We start from the raw sequence: 24244 nt of genomic DNA, 5'->3' as shown, positions 1-24244 counted from the left end.
TGCACCTAGGCCCTACTGCCGAGAGACTCGAGAGGGACCATCCCCTTCTGTGCCCCAGCGTCATGGCCTGCTGAGCTCAGACCCAACTGTTGTTGCGAAAGTAGTCCTGTGACTCCTAGAGGCAGTCTTGGCCATCTAGGAATCAGCCTAACTCAGTGGGAGAGTACTCAAGGACCCAGCAGAAATGAGATCTGTTCATACCCCTGGCAATGGAACCGCCAACTGCAGACCCAGCAACAGCCGTGAGACCCAGCTCCAGCTCCGTTCAACCATATCGTGGAGGCAGCCTGATAACCCCAGGGAAGCCACAGAAGGTATTCACCTTCCAAAACCAGTCTGTGAAGGTATCAGCTCTTCTAAATAGAGACACCAATGCAGAGTTGCACTGATCATGAAAAGTCAGGCAAATATGACAACATCAGTGGAAACTAATAAAGCTCCAGCAACTGACCCTAAAGAAAAGGAGATTCATGAACTATTTGACACAGAACTCAAAATAATAGTCTTAAGGAAGCTCGGTGAGCTATAAGGACACAACTAAATGAAATCAGGAAAATGATACACAAACTAAATGAGAAGTTTAACAAATAGAAAACATGAAAAAGAATCAAACAGGAATCTTGGCACTAAAGAATACAATGACCAAACTGAAAAATTCAGTAGCGGCAACAGCATAATTGGTCACTTAGGAGAAAGAATGAGCAAATTTGAAGACAGGCTGTTTGAAATTACCCAGTTAGAAGAAAAAGAAAAAATGAAAAAGTGAACAAAGCTTCGGTGACTTCTGGGAAAACAATAAGTGAATCAATGTACCTATTACTGAAGTCCCAGAAGGAGCAGAGAACAAGAACAGAAAGATTATTTAAAGAAATAACGACCAAGAACTTCCCAAATCTGGGGAGGGAAATCTATATCTAGGTTCATGGCTCCCAAATAACCCCTAACAGGCTGAACATCAAAATGTCTAAACTGAAGCACGTTATACTCAAATTCTCAAAAGTGAAAGACAAGGAGAATTTTGAAATCAGTAAGAGAAAAACAATGCATCAAAGAGTCTCATACAAAGAACCCCCCGTAAGATTTATAGTGGATTTCTTTAGCAATATCGTAGGCCAGGGTAGAGTGGGGTCATATATTCGAAACACTGAAAGAAAAAAAAAAAAAAAAACACTGCCAGTCGAAATACTATACCCAGCAAAATGAAGGAGAGAGAAAGACTTTCCAAGACAGGGGCTCCTGGGTGGCTCAGCTGGTTAATCATCTGACTTCTGCTCAGGTGATGATCTTGCAGTTTGTGAGTTTGAGCCCTACGTTGGGCTCTACACTGACAACTCAGAGCCTACTTGGGATTCTCTGTCTCCCTTTCTCTCTCTGCCCCTCCCCCATTCATGCTCTTTCTCTCAAAAATAAATAACATTAAAAAAAAAAAAACTTTCTGAGACAAAAGCTGGGGGGAATTCACCACCACTAGACCTGCCTTATAAGAAAAGTAAAAGAGTTCCTCAAGGGCACTAAAGCAAGGACACTAATTAGGAACATAAAAACACACACTCCCTGGTGAAGGTAAATGTATAGTCCAGTTCAGAATCCTCTAAATATGGTACCTTAGTGCATTCAGTCTGCTGACAAAAATACCATCGTGGGTGGCTTATAAACAAGAGAAATGTATTTCTCACAGTTCTGGAGGCTGGAAAGTCCAGTATTAAGGCACCAGCAGGTTCATCTGTGGTGAGGGCCTGCTTTGTCATAGACAGCCATCTTCTCATGTAACACGGCGGAAGGGTGAGAGAGCTCTCTATGGTCTCTTTTATAAGGGTACTAATCTCATTGCCTTGCAGAGCCCTAAAGACTTAATCACCTCTCAAGACCTCACCATCTCCTAAAACTACCACCTGACAGGTCAGAATTTTAACATATGAATATTTGGGGATGCATATATTCAGACGATAGCATACTGTGTGGTGATATATAATCACTTTTAACTCTAGCATAAATTAAAAAAGACAAAAGTATTACAAATAACGATAGCTACAATCATTTGTTAATGTATGCAGAATATAAAAACAAGGAGATTGTGACATTAATAACTAAATGTGGGGAGGGAGAAGAAAAAGTGTAGAGTTTTTATATGTGATAGAAATAAATTTCTTAGCTTAATTGACTGTTATGTTTAATATAAGCCTCACAAAGAAAAAAATCACAAGGAAATCACAAAGAGAAAAAAAAACTATAGTAGATAACACAAAAGATAAAAAGAGAAGTTAAAGCATACCACTACAAAAAAATCATCAAATCACAAAGGAAGATAGTAGGAGAAGGAAGAAAAAAAAGGAACTACAAAATAGTGGGAAAACAATGAACAAAATGGCAATAGTAAGTCCTTACCCATCAATAACTGCCTTTAATGTAAAAGGATTAAATTTTCCAGTAAAAAACGTGGGATATCTGAATGAATAAAAAAATCCAACTGTATGCTGCCTACAAGAGATTCATTTTACATTTAAGGGCACACATGGGCTCAAAGTAAAAGGATGGAAAATATATTCCATGCAAATGGTAACTGAAAGAGACCAGGAGCAACTCTACTTGTATCAGACAAAATAGATTTTAAGTCAAAAATTGTAACAAGAGACAAAGAAAGTTACTATACAGGGGTAAATTGGAATTAGGAGGATATGCAACCATAAACGTACATGCACCCCATACGAAAGCACCTAAATATAGAAGACAAATGAGAGAACTGAAATAAGGAATAGTAACAATACAATAGTAGTAAGGGCCTTAATACCCCATTTTCAACAATGCGTAGATCATTCAGACAGGAAATCAATAAGGAAATGGCAGGCTTGTACAAGATTCTAAACTGAAGAGTTTGCATATCTAACATGTACACCTGATGGATGTATACAGAACATTCTATCCTACAGTAGCAGAGCACACATTCTTCTCAGGTGGTCACGAAACATTCTCCAGCACAGATTATGTGTTAGGTTATAAAACAAGCCTTAAATTTGAGAGGATTGAGTTTTCTGACCACAATGGTATGAAGCTAGCAATCGTTCACAGGATGAGACTGGAAAATTCACAAATAACGGAAGCAAAGCAACACACTCTTGAATAATCAATGGGTCAAAGAAAAAATCTAAAGGGAAATCAGAAATTATCTTGAGTGAAATAAAAATGGAAACACATTGTAAAACCTATGGGATATAGCAAAGCAATTCTGAGAAAGAAGTTAATAGTCATAAATTCCTACTTCAAGAAAAAGATAAATCTCTCAAATAAAAAAAAAACCCTAAAATAAAAAAACCCCCTAACTTTATACCTTGAGAAGCCCAAAGTTGGCAGAAGAAAGGAAATAATAAAATTAGAGAAGAAATAAATAGAAGATAGAAAATAGAAAAGAAAACAAAACTAAGAGCTATGTTTTCAAAAGATAAAGTAAATTGACAAACCTTTAGGTAGACTAAGAAAAAGGGAAGACTCAAAATCAGAAGTGAGAGGAGGCATTGCAACTGATAGCACAAAAATATTTTTAAAAAGACTACTATGAACAGTATATCCCAACAAATTGAATAACTTAGAAGAAATCAATAAAGTTCTAGAAACATGCAATCTACCAAGACTGGATGGATCTTGAAGAGAGAGAAAATCTGAACAGACCGATAACAAGTAAGGATATTTAATTGTTAATCAACCCCTCGCCTCCCAACAAAGAAGTCAGATGGCTTCACTGGTGAGTTCTACTAAACACTTAAAGAATTAACTCCAAACCATTTCAAAGGCTTCCCAAAAAATGAAGAGGAGAGAACATACTTGCAAACACACTTTGTGAGGTCAGCCAAATAAGCATTCTACAGGAAAACAAAATTACAGGCCAATATCTTTGATATACATAGAATTAAAACAATCCTAAAATGGAATGCTAGCAAACAGAAGGAACATGTGAGATTTGCCCCTGGGATGACTCAATGTATGCAGTGCAATAAAGTTGATACACTACATTAACAGAATGGATGATAAAAATCATCAGATCATCTAGGGGCGCCTGGGTGGCTCAGTTGGTTAAACATCTGACTTCTGATCAGGTCATGATCTCACCTGAGCAGATGAGGTTCCTGAGTTCAAGCACCGTGCTGGGCTCTGTGCTGACAGCTTGGAGCCTGGAACCCGCGTCGATTCTATGTCTCCCTCTCTCTCTGCCCCTCCTCCATGCCTGCTCTGTCTGTCTCAGTCTCTCAAAAATAAATGTTAAAAATTTTTTTTTGAAAATCATAGGATCATCTCAATAGATGTATAAAAAGTATTTCACAAAATTCAACACGTTTTCATGATTAAAAAAAAAAAACTCTCAACAAATTATGTCTAGAAGGAAAGTATCTCAATGTAGTAAAAGCCATAAGAGATGAACCTATAACTAACATCACAGTTAATGGTGAAAAGCTAAAAGCTTTTCCTTTCAGTTCAGGAACAAGGCAAGAATGCCCACTCTTGCCACTTACATTCGGTATAGTCCTGGAAGTCCTAGCCAGAATCATTAGGCAAGAAAAAGAAATAAAAGATGTCCAAACCAGAAAGGAAGAAGTAAAACGGTCTCTGTTTGCAGATGGTTATCTTATATATAGGAAACCCTCAAGACTCCACGAAAATACTGTTAGAACTGATAAGCAATTCAGTACAGTGGCAAGACACACAGTCAATGTACAGAAAAAAGTTACATTTCCGTATACTAGCAACAAACTATTTGAAAAAACAGGAAAACAATCCCACTTCCATTAGCATCAACAAGAATAGAATATTTAGGACTAAATTTAACCAAGGAATCGAAGAATCTCTATACTGAAAACTATAAAACATTGAAAGAAATGAAAGAAAACACAAATAAATATAAAGACATCCTGTGTTTACGGCTTGGGACAATTAATATGTTAAAACACCACATTATCGAAGCGATCTACAGATCTGATGCAATCCCTCTCAAAATTCCAATGGCATTTTTCACAGAAATAGAAGAAAGGATCCTAAAATTCGTGTGAAGCCACAAAAGATACTGAGGGTCAATGCAATACTGAACAAAAACAAAACTCGAGACCTACTCCTTGACTTAAAACATATTACAAAGATATAGTCATCCCAACTGGGACAAAAGCAGACATATAGAGCAATGGAACAGAATCAAGGACCCAGAAATAAATCCACACATTTACAGCTGACTGACCTTCAACAAAAGTGCTAAGAACACACAATGGGGAAAGAGTAGTCTCTTTTGTATACCGTGCCGTTTTTGTTTGTACAAAAATAACTCTAAGTATATTAATGACTTACATGTAAGACCCCAAACTGTGAAGCTGCCAGAAGAAAACACAGGTAGGAAGCTTCTTGACATTGGTCTGGGACACAATTTTTTAGATATGACCCCCAAAAGCACTTGGGAACAAAAGCAGAATAGACAAACGGGGTTGCATCTAAGTAAAAAGCTTTTGCACAGCAAAGGAAACCACCAACTGCATGAAGAGGTAACCTATGGAATGGGAGAAAGTATTTGTAAGTCATGATTCTGGTAAGGAGTTAGTATCTACAATGTTTAAGGAACTCTAACAAATCAACAAGAAAACAAATAGCCTCACTGAAAAACAGGTAAAGACCTGAACAGATATTCTCAATAGAAGACATACAAACGGCCAGTAAGTACATGAAAAGATGCTCAACATCACTCAGTCATCAGGGAAATGCAAATCAAAACCACAATGAGATATCACATTGCACCTGTCAGAGTGGTTATTATCATGAAGACAAAAGATAACAAGCATTGGTTAGGAAGTGGAGAAAAGAAAACCCTTGTGCAGTGTTGGTGAGAATGCACTTGGTATAGCCATTATGCAAAACAGATTGGAAATTCCTTAAACAATTAAAAATAAAACTATCATACGATCCAGCAATCCCATTTCTGGATATATATCCAAAGGAAATGATACCAGTACCTTTAAAAAAAAATCTCTTTCCTGGGGCGCCTGGGTGGCGCAGTCGGTTAAGCGTCCGACTTCAGCCAGGTCACGATCTCGCGGTCTGTGAGTTCGAGCCCCGCGTCAGGCTCAGGGCTGATGGCTCGGAGCCTGGAGCCTGCTTCCGATTCTGTGTCTCCCTCTCTCTCTGCCCCTCCCCCGTTCATGCTCTGTTTCTCTCTGTCCCAAAAATAAATAAACGTTGAAAAAAAAATTAAAAAAAAATCTCTTTCCTTAAGTTTATTTATTTTGAGAGAGAAAGAGAGAGTGGGGGAGGGGCAGAGAGAGAGGGGGTGCTTCACCTACTGAGCCACCCAGGTGGCCCGGAAATGTTACCAGTATCTTGAAGAGACACCTCCGTTCATTCCCACGTTCACTGCCACATTCTTTGCAATAGCCAGGATACGGAAACATTCTAAGTTTCCATACCAAGGAGTATGGAAGTCTACCAACCAAGGAATGGGTAAAGGAAATATGACATATATGTATATATATGATGGAGTATTACGCAGCCTGAAAAAAGAAGGGAATCTTGCCATTGTAACAGCATGGATGAATCTGGAGGACACAACGCTAAGCGACACAAGCCAGACCCAGAAAGACGGATGCTGTGTGACCTCACTTTCACGTGGAGTCCAAAAAAGTTGGAACTCACAGAAGCAGAGAATAAAATGGTATTTCCCAGCTGGTGGGGGAGCCAGGGAGGTGTGGATCCAAGGAAATGAACTTTCACTTACGAGATAAATAAATCCTGGAGACCTAATGCACACCACGGGGACCATAGTTAATAAGAACAGACACTCGAAATTGGCAGGGAGATTAGATCCTGACAGTGAGTTCTTACCACACACGCGCACAAAAGGTGAAGTGAAAAGATAGAAATGTTAATTAGCTCAATTGTGGTGATTATTTTAATAATAGATGTATGTCAAAACATCATCGGGCGCCTGGGTGGCGCAGTCGGTTAAGCGTCCGACTTCAGCCAGGTCACGATCTCGCGGTCCGTGAGTTCGAGCCCCGCGTCGGGCTCTGGGCTGATGGCTCAGAGCCTGGAGCCTGTTTCCGATTCTGTGTCTCCCTCTCTCTCTGCCCCTCCCCCGTTCATGCTCTGTCTCTCTCTGTCCCAAAAATAAATAAACGTTGAAAAAAAAATTAAAAAAAAAAACATCATCTTCTGCATCTTAAACATGTACAGTTTTTATTTGCCAATTATACTTCAGTCAACCCCGGGGGAAAGAATGTCAGGTGCCCCAGGCTTTCCCCGAGCCTCACTGCCTTCCCTCTGGGGCCCTGCTGTCCCCCTCCCCCTGTGATCTTTATCTGCCCATCACTGCCGGGGTTTGCCATGGTGTAGGGGAAGGAGACATCGTCGTGTTAGAAACCGTGCCCTTCCGTGCCCAGGACCAGGGTCTGGGCTGGTCATACAAGCAATAGATGATCTCCTTTGCAGAGAAACAAGGAAGGTCTCCTCTGAATCAGGCAATAGGAACAAGCAAACAATACATTTTCTGGGCTTCATGAAGTAAGATTTATCGCAGAAAAACAACGAATAGATCCTTCACCGTGTGGTCACTGGGTTTCCTTCTCCGTAAGGGTGAAGGTTTATCCCAGCTCCCTCCACTGCTTCAGACTCAAGAGAGAAACCCCTGAGCTGGATGGGGAGTCCCGAGAACAGTCTCCCCTTGCAGGAGAGAACGTCTGAGCCCCGTGAAAGGGCCAGCCCCAGGGTGGAGAGAGAGGCTGTCCCCGTCCCACCTTGGGCCCGCGTTGGGCACTTGTACTCACCCAGGACCAGCACTGACACCCACAGAAGCATGAAGGCCTGGCCTGCCCCGGGATGAGGCCAGACGAGGGCTTTTCTCAGGAGTAACAGGGCTGGTTTTGATTCTTGAGAAGCACAGCTCCACAGCAGCCCCGAGGAGCTCATCTGAGAAAGTTCTTTTTCGAAGAGCAGGTCGTGCTAGTGAATTAGAAAGAAGGAAGTGGCACTACCCTTCTTTAACTGAGAATCAGAATGTCCTGCCCTATGACCAAGGTGAGAAAATAAATCCTAGGCTTAAAAAAACACACACACGGCTCCGTGACCCCACATCTCTAAGGCTGGGAAATTACCTTAAGGGAAGTATGTGCAGATTGTCTAAGAGAATGTTTACAGCGGTGTCGTTCATAACTGCCCAAAACACTGAAAGCACGTGAAAGGTCATGAACACGGGACCGTGGATGAAGATTCTGTACATCTCTGCGGCGAGATGCAGTGCAGCCGTTACGAATGAGATCAGCCCCCATGGAGAGGCGTGCAGCACCCTGGTGAGTGGGAAGAGAGAGCCCAGGAGTGGGTTGGTACTCGTAATATCGTCCCAGTGGGGTAGATGTGACAAATAGAACACGTGTGTGCAAGCTGATACAAATACGCTGTTTTTTTTTTTTTTCCTGGAAAGTATACCTAAGATAGTAGTTGTGTTGATAAGAACTGTGGATGGAAAGGAAATACTTCATTTTATGGCTTTCTTTACTGTTTTTTTTTTTATTTTTTTTAAATGTTTGTTTATTTTGAGAGAGAGCGTGAGCCAATGGGGGAGGGGCAGAGAGAGAGGAGCGAGAGGATCCCAAGCAGGCTCTGCTCTGTCAGCACGGAGCCCAACGTGGGGCTCGATCCCACCAACCGTGACACCATGACCTGAGTCGAAATCAAGAGTCGGGTGCCACCCAGGCGTCCCCATAAACAACCACTATGTTAATAATTAGTGACAAATACTATGTTGGTGCGTTGCTTTGATAACTTGCAAAAGTCAAGCTTCCATCCTGGCATACCGGTCAACAAAGATCCCTAGGACATTAGTAGCATGAGGACTGCCACTTTCTTCCTTTCAAGTAGTGTTTCTCACCTTTTTTCTCCCCCTGGGCCCACACCTCGGTCCTCCTAAGGGGACGTTTAATTTCACGCGGACAAATGCATATCCCGTTGCATACGTGATGCCCCCCTGACCTGCGGCGCTGGGAGACAGGAGAAGCATCATAAGGGTAAATAGAGTTTAACCCACGGCAGCCCAGCAGGACCTCAACGCGAGCCAGGAGCCTTCCTGTGCTTTTGGACACAAACAGCGTCGCTATGTATACTCTTGGACGGGTCTCCCGGTGTGCGCGTGCGCACACATTTCTACTGGGTACACCCCTAGGAGTGGAGTCTGCGGCTCCTAAGGCTTGTGTATATTTTGAGAAGGCACCGCTAAACTGCCTTCCAAGGTGGTTGTGCTAATGCACACCCCATCAACCTGTGTGTGTGAGTTCTCGTCCCTCTAAAATCCTTGCCGATTGATACTGGTATTATACACAGTCTTGTAAATTTTAGCCCTTCTCCTGGGATGATCTCAGCGTGGTTTCAATTGTTGTGTCCCTGATGAATTTTGCAACTGAGCATGTTTCATATTTAATTGGCAATTTAGATATTCTTTTTAATGTGAAATCTCTTTTCCAATCTAGAAAGAACCCTTTTTCTAGTTTTTCGGTCTTTCTCATTCTGTGTTGTGGGGCTTTTAAAGCTGGATATGGATTCTTTTTCCAGGTAATGTGTTGCGAATGTCTTTCCCTGTCTCTGTCACACTTTGATAGAGCCTTTGACAAATCCCTGCTGTAACTCTGGTGGTCCATTTAGCCGTCTCTTCCTTTATGGTCAGAGCTTTATCTGTCCCTTCCAGGAAATGTTGTCTGCTCCAAGCTCTTGAAACTATTCTCCCAAGTTATTTTCTAGAAACTTGATTTCTTTTACTTTTACTTTGTATCCATAGTATCGTTAGAATTGACTTCTATGTATAAGCAAGGGTTCATATTCACTTACAGATGGCCACTTTGCCTGAGTCTCAAATTTATTGAAAATCCAAGCTTTCCACAGCACCATGCAATTTCACCTCCTTGTAAGACAAACAGCCATGCGGGTCTGCTTCTGCAAACTCTGTTCTCGTCCAGTTGTCTGTTTATTCTCATGCCAGAACCACAGTGTCCTAATTGTTGCCTTTTTTTTTTTTAACTTGAGAGAGAGAGAGAGAGAGAGAGAGAGAGCAAGAGCACATGCGTGCGTGAGAGCACGGGAGCGGGGGAAAGGGCAGAGGGAGAGAGAGAATCTCAGGCAGGCTCCTCGCTCAGTGCAGAGCCCAACGTGGGGCTTGGTCCCACAGCCCTCGAATCATGACCTGAGCCAAAACCAGGAGTCAGTAACTTTCTTGTAGAAGTTACATTTTTTTGTTAGGCTTGTTCCTAAATAGTTGATATGTATTTTTCGTGTTATTGTAAGTGATATCATTAAAAGCTTTCTCTAAATATTTTTTGTCGGTATATAGCTACAGCTTTTTTTTTTTCTGACTTTCTGTCAATTACTAAGAGAATTATGTTAAAGTTTCCCTCTATAATTGTGAATTTGTCTATTTCTTCTTTAATTTCTTGTCTTTTTTTTGTTTTATAATTTGAAGTTGTTTTATGGGTGCATATACATTTAAAATTACTTATTTATTTATGTAATTATGTAATTTATTTATATTTATGTATGTTATTTATAATTTATATATATTTATACATTTATATAATTATAATTATTTCTTTCTGGTAGTTTGACTCACCGCTCTTAAATGTCTCTATATGTTTCTAACCTGAGAACCCATTGGCGGGGGCCCATCTACCTTTGGACCTGATTTAGATGATTGAATCTGAATCTGATAACCCTATCCTGTGATTGGATGAGTCTTTGGGGGGTCTCCGGAGGTGGTGAGCTTATTTTTCGTGTAAGAAGGATGTAAATATTTGCGGCTAGAGTGCGGACTGCCTCCTAAGGAGCAGTTCTTGGATCTGTATGTACCTCACCGTCTTCCCATCAGAAGTTCCTTATATATCCTTCACACTTGAATCTAGCCACCCAGTAGAACGTGGCAGACGTAAAGCTGAGCACGTTTTGGGTCTGGCCCTTCGGAGACGTGGCAGGGTTTGTTTTTATCTTGGAGCCCTGAACCACCGAGTATGAAGTCTGACCGCCCTACTGGACAGTCCCATCAAGGGGAGCTGCTCCAGCCTCCCAGACCAGGCCCCAGACATGTGGATTAGGCCATCTTTTTTTAAGAATTTTTTTATCGTGTTTATTTATGTTGAGAGAAAGAGACAGAGTGTGAGTGGGGGAGGGGCAGAGAGAGAGGGAGACACAGAACCCGAAGCAGGCTCCAGGCTCCAGGCTCTGAGCTGTCAGCACAGAGCCCGACGTGGGGCTCGAACCCACGAACCTCAAGATCATGACCTGAGCCGAAGTCAGATGCTTAACCAACTGAGCCACTCAGGCACCCCAGGAATACTCTTTTAGTCATCAAGTAATAATTCATTTATCCCTAATACTTCCTTTGTCTTCAAGTTTATTTTTGTGATTAGATCAAGCTTGTTAATCATGTCACTCAAATCTGCATACTTACTAATTTCAGTCTGCCTCAGCTTCTGCGTTTTGTGCATGTATAATTTTACCTTATTCTTTCCAATTCTTATGTTTTATTTCTCTTGGCCATTATTCAGAGAGTGCAGGCACAAAGTCGTGAAGCCCGTGTCATCTTCCCCCTTTGGGGTTTCTTGGTGACGGATGTCTGCTCCTGACTCATATTGGATGTGTAACTTGAGTTAAAAATGAACTTTCATGGTGCGGCGTAGGGAATATAGTTAATGATGTTACAAAAATCTAGCTATGAAACTGTCTTGAACTGATGTTTTTTTATAAGAGTGTTCTTTAGCGATGGTCTAAATTTCTACCATGATACGTTATCTGTTCAGACTTTCTTCCCTAACTCAGGACAGTTTTTATTTTTAGTTATTTTCCCTGGTTTTTATTTGCTAGTATTTATTTATTTTTAATCTCAAAATAACCAGCTCTTGAGTTTAATTACAGTTCTTTGTTTTGTAATTTATAAATTTTTACTTTTCGTAGATTTTTTTGTTTTCTTCAAATTATTAAATGAAATGTTTAATTTTTTTCCTCTTTAGCCATATGAATATTCATGGCTCTGGATTTTTGTGTGTGTGTGCTTTAGCCATATTTTGTAAGTTCTGATACAGTCTTTTCATTATAACATGTTCTAGGTAGTTTACAATTTCAGTTTTGATTTTGTCTTTGAAACAAGAATTTTTAGAGTTTTCAAATATCTAGATGGTAGATTTTTCTTTTTCTCTTTTTGCTATTATTAATGATGTTTCGTTCATCATTTCATTGTAATCCAAAAATATGGTGTGTGTATATCCTACTTTCTGGAATTTATTGAGATTTTCTGTGACCTAATATGGTCGTCGTTGTTGTTAGTTGTTAAGTATTCCATGGGGCTTTGAGAAGAATGTATATTCTTTATCTTCAGGACAGAAAGTTCTACATATATTTAGTATAACCAGCTGGTTAAATATGTTAAGTAGATCTTCAGTGTTCTCATGTAATACTTTTGGTTGATTCATAAATTGTAAAATTATGTGATTTGATATATGGAAAGTTGTGGTCAATCTTATGTTTTTCATCATTATATACAGCCCTTCTTTTGGTCCAATTAAATACCTTTTTTTTTTTTTTTTTTTTAGCTTGAATTAGATTTGTCTGAAATTAATGTCAGGATTCCTGTCCCTATTTGTCTGGTATGCTTTTTTATTTTTTGTTTTTTTTTAATGTTTTATTTATTTATTTATTTATTTTTTTTTTTTTTAAATTTTTTTTTTTCAACGTTTATTTATTTTGGGGACAGAGAGAGACAGAGCATGAACGGGGGAGGGGCAGAGAGAGAGGGAGACACAGAATCGGAAACAGGCTCCAGGCTCTGAGCCATCAGCCCAGAGCCCGACGCGGGGCTCGAACTCCCGGACCGCGAGATCGTGACCTGGCTGAAGTCGGACGCTTAACCGACTGCGCCACCCAGGCGCCCCAATGTTTTATTTATTTTTGACAGAGAGAGAGAGAGAGGGAGAGGGAAAGGGAGTGGGGGGGAGGGGCAGAGAGAGAGGGAGACACAGAATCCGAAGCAGGCTCCAGGTTCTGAGCTGTCAGCACAGAGCCCGACCTGGGGCTCGAACTCACGGACTGTGAGATCATGACCTGAGCTGAAGTCGGACACTCCACCAAAGGAGCCACCCAGGCACCCCTGTCTGGTATGCTTTTTAGCATCAATTCACTTACCTTTTAGGTCACTTTGTTTTAGAACGATTTCTCGCATATAATATATGCAAAAACCTATTGGGTTTCATTTTTAGATCCCAAATGTATCTATTGCTTTTGTAACGTTTATTTATCACCTATGCATTCATATGACAACTGTGTTGGTCTTAATCCTGTCACTTAATTTTGTGTTACCAAACTTTCTCTTCTAATTGCTTTATTTTCTTTCGATCCCTCGTCAGTATTTTCTTTTACGGTTGTATTATATTGCTTATACTTCAAAGAGTGTATAGTGTCTTTTCAGTTCTCTTAGTGGCTAGCTTTGCAACTCTAGTGTTCATAAAGCTCTTTTCTTGATTAGACTCCATTTATTTTCTGATAAAAAAGAAAGAGACCAGCTCACTTTTACCTCTTGCCATGTTTTCTTCCCTTTCACCTCCTGATGAGTAATAATAGAACTTCCACATTCTCTAAAGTTAGAACATTTATGCCGAGTCCTACAACCATAGTTCTCACACTTGCGGAACGTTGGTGCCGTGTTTACGTGGGCTCGAGACCCCCCTCTGACTCTGGTTCTTTGTCTTCAGGGCTCCACGGTGCCACCGTCACCGAGCTCTTGCACGTTAGAAAGAATTTGTCTTGTCTTTGTTCTGAAGATAACTGGGTCTAAAATTCTTGGGCTAAACGTGCCTCTCTTGCAGCACCAGCCGTCGTCGTGGGGCGTGGGGCACGGCTGTGGCTGCGTTCCCCGTGACTCACCCTTGACCTCTGAAGTGGCGTAACTTCGTCAGGATGTGTCGGATGCTCCCTTCCATCACGTCCACCTGCGTTTACTCTGTTGGCTTTGCTCAGTGTGCCACGAATGGCTGCGTGGGCTCTTCTGCGCAGCACTCATACCACTGTTTTCCCAGAATAACTTTAGCCTTTTGATTCTTTCCTATTTTAGTTTGCGGAGTTTTCTCGAATCTGCCTTCAGTGCTCGGTGCGTCGTAGCAGTTTCTCATCTTTCCTGTTTCCTAACGTAGCTCGTTCTCCTCTTCCCTTTCCAAACGTTGTTAATTTACCTCCACTCTTGTTTCTTTGATTTTTCACTCCTAATAAGTCTATTACATTAAAAAAAGAGAGCTTTTAAACAAACTCCTCTGATATCACGGGGAAGACAGTATCTGATTCCCCCCCCCTTGGACTCAGAGGTCTGGCTTTTCTTCGCCGTGCGTACCTTTTCCCCAAATTGCTCTCGTACAGATGGTGAGCCCCGCGCCAGTGACATTGTCACGCGGCTTATCTCTGCACGGGGCTCAGGCTCCCCGAGCTCAAGAACAGGGCGTGAAAGGATCGGGGATGTGAGTCGGGCCGCGGACGGCTTGTGCTGAGCCATGTTGCCGCAGGGCGTTTTTCTGTCAGTCTCCGCCACGGCCTCTGTCTTGGGGGCAAAGAGGAGGTCTTCCTGTACGTCATGGGATTTCTGCGAGACGGGTCAGCAGGCTTCCGTCCAGTGGACAGCGTTTGCACCGGCAGAGTCGCCCGCCGTCTCCTCCTGTGTCCCGGGCTGCTTCATCCGGGCCTACTGTCCCAGGCCTGGAGGGCCTCCGGGGGGCTTCTGCAGCCCCCACACTCCCCAAACCTGGCCTTCAGAGCAAGGGGTTAGTTACTTCCTGAAGCTTTGGACCTTGCCGCCAGCTTTTGGAGAAGCTGCAGCTCTTCCCAGAGGCGTGTGTAGGGAGCCTGTGTTCACTGTCGCCTTCTTTCTTCCCCTGCTTTGGTTTCACATTTGAGTTTCACTGTGGTTAAGAGCCGTCCTTCACCGTTTGGCACTTGGCATTGTGGCTTTTCAAAAGTTTCATCAAAGGTGGAGCTTTTTCGTTCTCTTTGTCATTTGTGGCTGGTCTCAGAGAGTAAAGCGCGGTCGATACGCTTTTATTCTGAACTGAGCGAGATCCCATATGTTGGACGCTTTACCGTATGTCGCACCAGGTACCCTGCGTACATTAGCTGGTTTAACCTTCGCGTCGACTCTGACGCGTGTGGATCGGTGAATAACGCAGGCAAAGTTTATCAGGCAGGCAGTATGATCCTGATTTTCTAGGTGAGGAAAACTGAGGCTCAAAGACATTAAGTGCCTTAATTTCAAGTGCCTTGTGAGGCCAGAGACTCAGAGCAGCCAGTACTAGAACCCACATCTGTCTGAGCACGAGCCTGACAACTTCAGTAAAGAGATTCACCAGCCGCTGACATGGGAGCAGGCAGCCAGGTCCGACACTGCTAAAGCCAGACACGGTCAAATGACTCTCAAGAGCAATTAAGGGCCTGTTCTGGGTCCCTGATGGCAGGAAATGGAAACCCGGTGTTCTGCAGTTTATAAATAAGCATTGTGCTATTTATATGTGTATATGTACCACTGCCCTGCTTACACGCACATCAAAGCCAGAGGTTTGTGGAGGGCCAGAGAAGCAGGTGTCCTGGGAAGGGGGGTTAAGCACACTCGTCTTGTGGTCCTTCAGGGCTCTGTCAGTCCCTCTGGGAAAGGGGTGGAATCTCCAGGGTGCTCCGTGGAGGCAGCCACGAGAAAAGGTGGGCAAAAATCTGCACAAAAGGAGGATTTACTTGCTTGTTTTAAAAAAGTGTTTTCAATGTTTACTTTGTTTTTGAGAGACACAGAGAGGCAGAGCGTGAGCAGGGGAGGGGCAGAGAGAGAGAGGGAGAGGGAGACACAGAATCGGAAGCAGGCTCCAGGCTCCGAGCTGTCAGCACAGAGTCCGACGCGGGGCTCGAACCTATAAGCTGTGAGATCATGACCTGAGCTGAAGTCTGACGCTTAACCCACTGAGTCACCCTGGAGCCCCAGGAGGATTTAATTTCTTAAATGGTACATCTGGTCGTCTTCCTGAGGGGACACCTGACAGGCCATGTTTTGTGAGGACGGGGGGGGGGGGGGGTGACGGGCACAGGCTCTGTCACTTACCAGCTGCAGGACCTTGAACAAATTATTAAACCTGAGACCAGGTTTCCTCGTCTTTAGAAACAGAGGCAACCCATCTCACTGGGTCGGCAAAGTGTCAAGGCCCAGACCTGCTGGCCCCTGGTGCCCCTCCAGCTCCCTCCCCTGCAACACTTCCACCAAATTGCCGTCACTTGTGGTAACGAATGCTTATTAAACGTTGCCGAGTGAATACATACATGTTTAATAACTGCTTGGGAGTATAATTTTCGGTGATAAAATTCACTTGTTTTTATCACCACAATCGAAGTTTTAAAAATTTCCATCGCCCCAAATAGAAACTCGTCGCCCATTTGCACTTTCCACTCCCACCCACAAGCCCAGGACACAGATTACTCAGTTACTTTCTTCCTCCGGAGTCTCGTCTGTTCCGACCGCGGGCGCCTACTCGGCGTGGACTCACACTCTATGCGCTCTTCTGTGGCCTGGCTCATTGCGCTTTGTGTGAGGTCCTGGGGCTCGTCCTGGGGCTCAGCCCCGTGACAGCGGGTGTCGGTATTCTGTGGATGGATGTTCTGTGGTTTCGATCTTGGCTTGGGTACCAGGGTTTATTAAGAATCTGCTGGAGTATTTCAGTTTCCTTTAGGGTGCTGCCCACTCCAGCCTCAGTTTGATGAACACGCACGGTAGCCAGAGACGGCCGTCTGCCATCCGACTTTCCGGGCTTTGGAAGCAAACCAACCCGTGCCTTTGGGTCAACTTTGCACACTTGCTACTCTTTTCCTGACCGCGTGCGGAGGGGATATTAGCTCAGGTTAGCCTGGCCCTCAACTCCTGTCCTTAAATGCCGCCCATTCTTTTTGCGTGCGGTGGCTTTGGCGCCCTGCACGGGGCTCCGGGGACAGACGCTCCCCCGCCTTCCGGCCTGTTGCGAGTTCCGAAGCCACGCCCACTTGTCCCACGTAATTCAACCTCTGGACGCCCGGCGTCAGCCCGTCTCCGTGGATTTTTATTTCTTGTCAATTCCCTAATTTGCCTGGTTATATTTAGAAAAAAATAATAACCGAGGCAAGGCACCCATCAGTAGGTTTGCCGAGCCAATCTCTGCCCGTCTTGGGGACATGCCAAGGTGAATCTCACCCAGAGTCTTCGCACACAGAGCCTTCTTCCCTCCGTGCTTCCTTTCCAGCTTCACCCTCTCAACTCTGGTTCTCAGCCTGCGAGGAGGCTGCCGTGTGGGAGGCAGGGGGTTGCCTGAGTTGGGCAGGTGTGGAGCCCGGTCCCAGCTCTGCCACTTACCATCTGGGGGACTTTGGGCAAGTGGCAAGGCGTGAGCCCTGGCTTCCTCAGGTATGAAGCGGGTGTTACGTCTCCTTGCGGCCCAGTTGTCAGGACTGGAGAAGATGTTCCCAAAGTCTATGCCGCCAGCACAGAGGGCAGAGAGGTCATGAGCCCATCACCCTGACCTCTGACCCCAGGCCTTCTTTCCGCTCACACGGTCACTGCACCCACAGGCCGCTGTCGGCCTGGGCATCCGGGGGCAATTGCCATCTCACCCCAGGACTAACATACTTATGAATGCAACAGTGGTTCAAATCGTTAACGAAGGACTTAGAACAAGAGGGGCGCCTGGGTGGCTCAGTGGGTTCAGGTCATGATCTCACAGGTCGTGAGTTCAGGCCCCGAGTCGGGCTCGGCGCCGATGGTGCTGAGCCTGCTTGGGATTCTCTCTCTGTCCCTCCCTCTCTGCCCCTTCTTGTGCACGCTCTCTCTCTGTCTCTCTCTCTCAAAACAAACAAACAAACAAACAAACAAACAAACTCAGAATAAGAGACCTAGAACTTGTTTGGGGCCTGTTTGATCCTAGAAGGTCGGTTCTCAGTCGGGATGGCCTCTGAGCAGTGCCCCTCGACATGAAGCCTCAGGCTGCCGCTGGCCTCATGAGGATGCTCGGCCCTGCACTCGGGAAGGCCCTGAACTTGGCTGAATGCTCTGCTGCCATCCTGAAGGTCCTGATAATTTTATCTCCGGACTTGTGTTCTGAAGTCTGATGGGGCCGTGAAGTCAGCGCCAGGGCAGGAGAAAGGCCTGCGGTAGGCGAGCCCGCCTTCCTCGCTGCGCATCCACACCGGGAATGCCGGTGAGCACAGGACTCCGGGCGGGCCCGCAGGCATGGGGGTTCAGCGGGACTCAAAGTGAGTGAAAAGCAAGCATGTTACGTCGATGACTGACAGCCCCGAGAAGCGGCACTTTCCATGTGGACCAGAACTTGCTTGAACGTAGGGAGAGGGCGGGTGTGTCCTGAGTGAGTAACCTGAACAGCCAAGGAAGCACACCATGCTCCTCCGACGGCGCCTCCCCAAGTTAGCTGAGGGCCTAGGCTAGGGCAGCAGGAAGGGAAGAGGAAGGCGGGGCAGTGTGCAGCCCACTCCTTTCCAGACCCTCCTTTCCAGCTTCCCAGAGGCAGGCTGTGTCCGCGGGAGGTGCACGTATGAAGGGATACACGCAAAACGTTGAGAGATTTTTGCCGCGTTTCCACTCCTCTCACAGCATCGGCTACTAGGAGTATGCTGTCTGATCTCCGTGATCCCACGGATGCAGGAGAAGCTCTTACATTTGCAGTTACGCTATAAAGATGAACAGTAAAATTCATGCGAATCATTTCCAACGTTGTTTTTTCTCTCCTTAGAAGGACTAAGAATTAAGTAGCAAAAAACATCTTGGCAAGTTGAGGCAGAGACCATGGAAAGAAGGAAGAAGCTTTATGTTTCTGTATTTTGAACACTTTTTTCCCCCTTGCTTTTTGAACAAGGCGTCTTGCGTTTCTCTTTCTCACTGGGCCTGGAAAGGTAGGCGCGTCCCTGCCTCGAACGCTGCTCTCCTGTCTGAGGTCCTGGGCAGCCCCCGGCCCTCGGCGAAGGGGGGCCCCTGTGCAGGTGAGCTCACTTCCTTTTGTAATGAAAACTCTCATTTTTTACACCAGAAACGAACAGAAGCCAACTGGCTCAAGGCCTTCCCCTTCCCCTCCAGCTCATGTAAATTTTTGAGGTGTTATTTTTCCGTGCCTCTGGGAAGTCCAAAGACCCAACATGCTTTTGCATAAACATAAATGATATATTTATCTTGGGGTTCCTCTTTCTGAAACTCTTGAAGTGACATTTGGCTGGGGGCTGTTTTACCCTTTTATCTCGAGTTCACGCTCAGCCTTAACAGATTTTATTAAATGTAATAAACAAGAAACCGGGATGGAGCTTACCCGAAGGCGATGACGTGCACAGTAGGGTTGTCCGATGTACAGCGGGATGGGGCACAGAGACTATCTAGGTAAACTTTCTAACTTGGCTCAAGTGTGAAAGCAAGGAATTGTCAAAAGCGCTCACAATTAAGAAAAAAAAAAAAAAAGTTTAGGCCCAGGGGAGAGAAAGCCAATGTGAATCTCAAAGTTTCCAGAAGTCTTTGGGGGGCAGGAAACATGGAAAGTTACATCCTGGCACGTGAATCGGGACACTGAGGGGAACGGGTGGGACCGTGTGTGCGTGGCAGCCCGTGTCCATCCATGGTACCGTCGCTCCTGGTTCCCTGGTTACAGGAGCCGCTTGATTTTGGAGCTCTTCCAGCAGCCGCAGCCTCGGAGGCCCCGGGATCTCGAGTCAGCTGTGGGGGCGGGGGCTGCTCTCTGGCAGGGCCGGGAGGAGTTGCTCCTGGAGGCTCAGCCCTAGAGGCTCGCTCTCCAGCCTTCCCCTCCGCGTCCGACATTAAATCCCTTTCTTCATAAAGCAGCCGCGGGGGATTCTGCCGTGGCCGCGGAACCCTGACTGATGGAACGGTCGGCACAGAAAATGGGGTGTCGGTGGCTTGCTCTGGTGACTCCAGCCAGGCTGCTCGTTTGTTTCCAGTGATGCAGACACGGCTCGCTCATCTCTCCCGGTCCCGTGACCCGAAGTCCTGGTCAGTCACGGGATTCCGATCACCATCCTGGCCTTGCTTCCTGCCGTAGGAGCCGCGTCTTCGTGGGTCTCCACCGCCCTGAACCCGCCGTAATCAGGGAGCCCGCTTCGGAAGCAGGGTCATCACCTGTGTCCAGGGCCCATTTCTAGTATGCTTTTCAAAGAGACTTTTTTTTTTTTCAAAAAAAAATTTTAATGTTTTTATTTATTTTTGAGACAGAGAGAGACAGAGCATGAGCAGGGGAGGGGCAGAGAGAGACGCAGACACAGAATCCGAAGCAGGCTCCAGGCTCTGAGCTGTCCACACAGAGCCCGACGCAGGGCTTGAACTCACAGACCACGAGATCATGACCTGAGCTGAAGTTGGACATCTAACCGACTGAGCCACCCAGGCACCTCTACAATTTTTTTAAATGTTTTATTTATTTTACAGAGAGAGAGAGGCAGAGCATGAGTGGGGGAGGGGCAGAGAGAGACGGAAACACAGAATCCGAAACAGGCTCCGGGCTCCGAGCTGTCAGCACAGACCCCGACGTGGAGCTCGAACTCACAGACCGTGAGATCGTGACCTGAGCGGAAGTCGGACGTCTAACCAACTGAGCCACCCAGGCGCCCCAAGAGGCTTGGACTTTTATCACATGCCCTCTTACCCGAAGAGGAGGACACAGGCAGGGTGTGTGTGTGAGTGGGTCAGACGTGATGAACCCACTTCTAACACCTCATCTGTTCAAATCCTGACTCCTTCCACTAGGTTACACCAAGGGATTGCTGGGACCCCAACTTCACTGATCCCGGGCCGCTGCGGAGTAACAGAGAAGTTCTGACCCGCCAAGAGAGCAACGAATGAGGACCGCCGTGCAGTGGCTTGTGCAGGCGCGTTGAACCCAGACCCCGTCAAGTGCCCCAATATCCATGAACTCAGCCCCAGACGAAGTTACCGTCTTTCTCCCTGGTCTCCTATCGTCAGCAATATCCAGGTTTTGGCTGTTATAAGCCCTCCTCTGGGCTTTGCACTGTAATGGCCCCGTGACATGTGGAGATAGTCCTTCCCAAGACAGACTGGTTGCGGCTCCCATTCGATTAAGAGAGAAGCCAACACCTGATAGGCTACTGGATGTGGGCAACATAGATCACGTTTGGCTGCCCTGCTCTGACTCAGTAACCAAATAGCCCACACAGCTGCTATCCTTGGGTGGGCTCCCCAAGCAAGCAAGACGTCTTCGGCTTGTTTAGGCTGTAACGCGATCAGTTCGTCCTTGGATTTTATGACCCCGTGGACTCGAAGGGTCCAGAAGCGCTGTGGGCGATCACGATGTTGCGCGAAGCCCGTGGAAGCCCAGACGGGGGAGTAGCAGTCAGTGACCCCAGGGTTTTGAAGCAAACCTGTGCCCTTCACCAGTAACGGCTGTTTCTTTCGAGAAAACTCGTGGGTAGCACTGAAAACCGGCCCAGCACCGGACGCCTGAACGTGGTACCGTAGAGACCCGAGCCGGAGGTTGTCCGACCCACTGACCAAGAGCTTCTGTGCGTCCAGGACCATTCTGTCACCCGGTGGACGTGGTTCCCGGGAGGTCGGGCACCTGAAGGCGCCTGCAGGTGTGAAAGACGGTGACTGGCTTGTGTTCTGCTGCTGTCCCGCCCTGCTCTCGGCCAGCAGCTACGGCCCCGGTGCCGAGTTCCCTGTGACGGGCTGACAAGGGAGGAGAACGGGAGAGTCGTGGCTGACGTATGCCCGCATCAGCTGCGGGGGATACTGCAGCCCCACTTGGGGGGCCCTTGAAGGGCAGCAAAGAGCCCCGCCAGTGCTGGAGCTTCTAGCAGCACATCCACCGGCTCACGGGCCTGCAGGAGGAGCGGCCGGGTCCGCTCTGAGCCATGAGCAGGGACCATGTGGTCCGAGGTCCGGAAAGCCCAGAGCTGGACGCTTAGGGAAGTTATACGGGTGGGCTGGTGGGAGTGGGCGCAGGGTAGGAGACCATTTGTGTCCCGTGAGTGCCCACCAGAGGCCCTGCTGCAGACGGGGGTCCCTAACCCAGGGGACTTGGTGACCTGCCACAGGTGAGTGGCAGCGGGCGTCTTCCAAGGCGACCCTGTGCTTGCTCGACGGGTCCGCATGGGCAGCGGCACTGATGGCAGATACGGTGGTGACGTGCGGGCTCAGTCACGTAAGCACTTGCTTGCCCAGGCCGGTCTGGCCACTGGAAGACACGGGGGCCACACCTGCGCTTTGATGGAGTGGGGGGCCCCGAGTGAGGCCGGCTTGCTGCTCAGTAGCGGATCGTTCACACTGCGTCTCTTCCATCGCCGGGAGGGCAGAACTGTCCTCCATGAAGCCGATGATCCGTTCATTAAAAAGTAGTTATGGGGCGCCCGGGCGGCTCAGTCGGGAAGCGTCTGACTCTAGATTTCAGCTCCGGTCATGATCTTGTAGTTCGTGAGTTCAAGTCCCACGTTGGGCTCTGTGCTGAGTGTGGAGCCTGCCTGGGATTCTCTCTCTCTCTCTCTCTCTCTCTCTCAAAAATAAATAAACGTTAAAAAGAACTATTTATTAATGGCACGAATATCTGAAATGGTAAGTAAGAGAAAATATATTGTGGTGGGAGCAGTAAGTTAAACCATGGTTGTGCTTCAATACGTTTTTGTTACTTTTATTAAAAAACACAGAACTAAACAAACAAAAAACAAAAACTCATGGAGTGGTTTTATTATCTCGGGGGATGAGACCATGAGATTCGGAAATGTACATTATTTCTAGTTTTAGACTTGAGATTTTTTGTTCACTGAAATCTTAAAATCTACACAGCTAATCGCAAATAAAGGGAGTTTTCATATCACCAATTTGTAGCAGAATTGGATTTTTTTTGTAAACTAGAATGTTAGATACCTGTTGGTCTTAATACACGTACACTTTATTTACTGTATTTTTTCCACTTCACTGTGAAAATGGTGTGTGCACATAGTGTTTTATTGGCATAGTCTCGGGAAAGTGCAGGACATGTGTATGCATCATTTGGATTATGGATTCAGGTTTTTTGCATGTTTGTATCTTTTGTTATGGATGAAGTGTTTATAAACACAAAGTGAGCTGTAGTTACAATACTCAGTTTTTAATTTTGTAATTTTTAATTTTCTTTTTTTGTTTGGGGAGGAAGAAAAGTTTTTAGCATAAATGTTTTATATAATTTGTACCAAAAAAAAAAAAAAAAAAAAAAAAAGGATGGCCTGACACTGGAGACATTACTAAGTATATGGTTTTTTTTTTAAATTTTTTTATTTAAAAAAAATTTTTTTTTCAACGTTTATTTATTTTTGGGACAGAGAGAGACAGAGCATGAACGGGGGAGGGGCAGAGAGAGAGGGAGACACAGAATCGGAAACAGGCTCCAGGCTCTGAGCCATCAGCCCAGAGCCCGACGCGGGGTTTGAACTCCCGGACCGTGAGATCGTGACCTGGCTGAAGTCGGACGCTTAACCGACTGCGCCACCCAGGCTCCCCTAAGTATATGTTTTTAAAACAAAATTAAAAAAAAAAAAAACCCACAAAGACGCAAGCTTTAAAAAAATTTTTTTTAATGTTTATTTTTATCTTTTTTTTTTAACGTTTATTTATTTTTGAGACAGAGAGAGAGCATGAACGGGGGAGGGTCAGAGAGAGGGAGACACAGAATCCGAAACAGGCTCCAGGCTCTGAGCAGTCAGCACAGAGCCTGACGCGGGGCTCGAACTCATGGACCGCGAGATTGTGACCTGAGCCGATGTCGGCCGCTTAACCGACTGAGCCACCCAGGCGCCCCGATGTTTATTTTTAAGAGTGAGACAGAGACCGAGTGTAGGCGGGGGAGGGATAGAGAGAGAGGGAGACACAGAATCCGAAGCAGGCTCCAGGCTCTGAGCTGTCAGCACAGAGCCCGACGCGGGGCTCGAACCCACAAACTGTGCGATCATAACCTGAGCCGAAGTCAGATGCTCAACCGACTGAGCCACCCAGGTGCCCCTAAACATAAGCTTTTAAACTGGACTAAACTGGAGAAACTTCTGACATCAGCTCTGCCCTGTACTATGTACCAGAGTATGAATGATGCCTCTCTGACCCCAGCGTTTTGGATAAAAAGTATTTAGTAATCACCTACTCTGTGCCAAGCACAGTTCTAAGTGCCTGGGGTCTGTCAGTGAGCAAAAGAGACAGAGGGTGTTGTCCAATGAAGCG

At 45.7% G+C, this 24244-nt stretch overlaps 1 protein-coding gene across 4 annotated transcripts in view; it reads right to left on the bottom strand.

Moving 5' to 3' along the window:
- The window catches only part of FCRL5 (Fc receptor like 5), a 39095-nt gene extending 30789 nt beyond the window's left edge, over positions 1–8306 (bottom strand). For all 4 annotated transcript variants that reach the window (XM_030301823.1, XM_030301825.1, XM_030301824.1 and 1 more), the window contains exons 1-2: positions 8115–8306; positions 7788–7962 (exon numbers count right to left, since the gene is read on the bottom strand). In XM_030301823.1, the coding sequence (XP_030157683.1) occupies positions 7788–7962; positions 8115–8288 (349 nt within the window). In that variant the 5' untranslated portion in view covers positions 8289–8306. The remainder of the gene's footprint in view (positions 1–7787; positions 7963–8114) is intronic.
- Positions 8307–24244: the final 15938 nt, after the last annotated feature.

This window comes from Lynx canadensis, chromosome F1, assembly GCF_007474595.2.
Source record: "Lynx canadensis isolate LIC74 chromosome F1, mLynCan4.pri.v2, whole genome shotgun sequence".
In the NCBI taxonomy this organism is placed as follows: domain Eukaryota; kingdom Metazoa; phylum Chordata; class Mammalia; order Carnivora; family Felidae; genus Lynx; species Lynx canadensis.
This window is presented reverse-complemented; position numbering and strand designations above follow the sequence as displayed.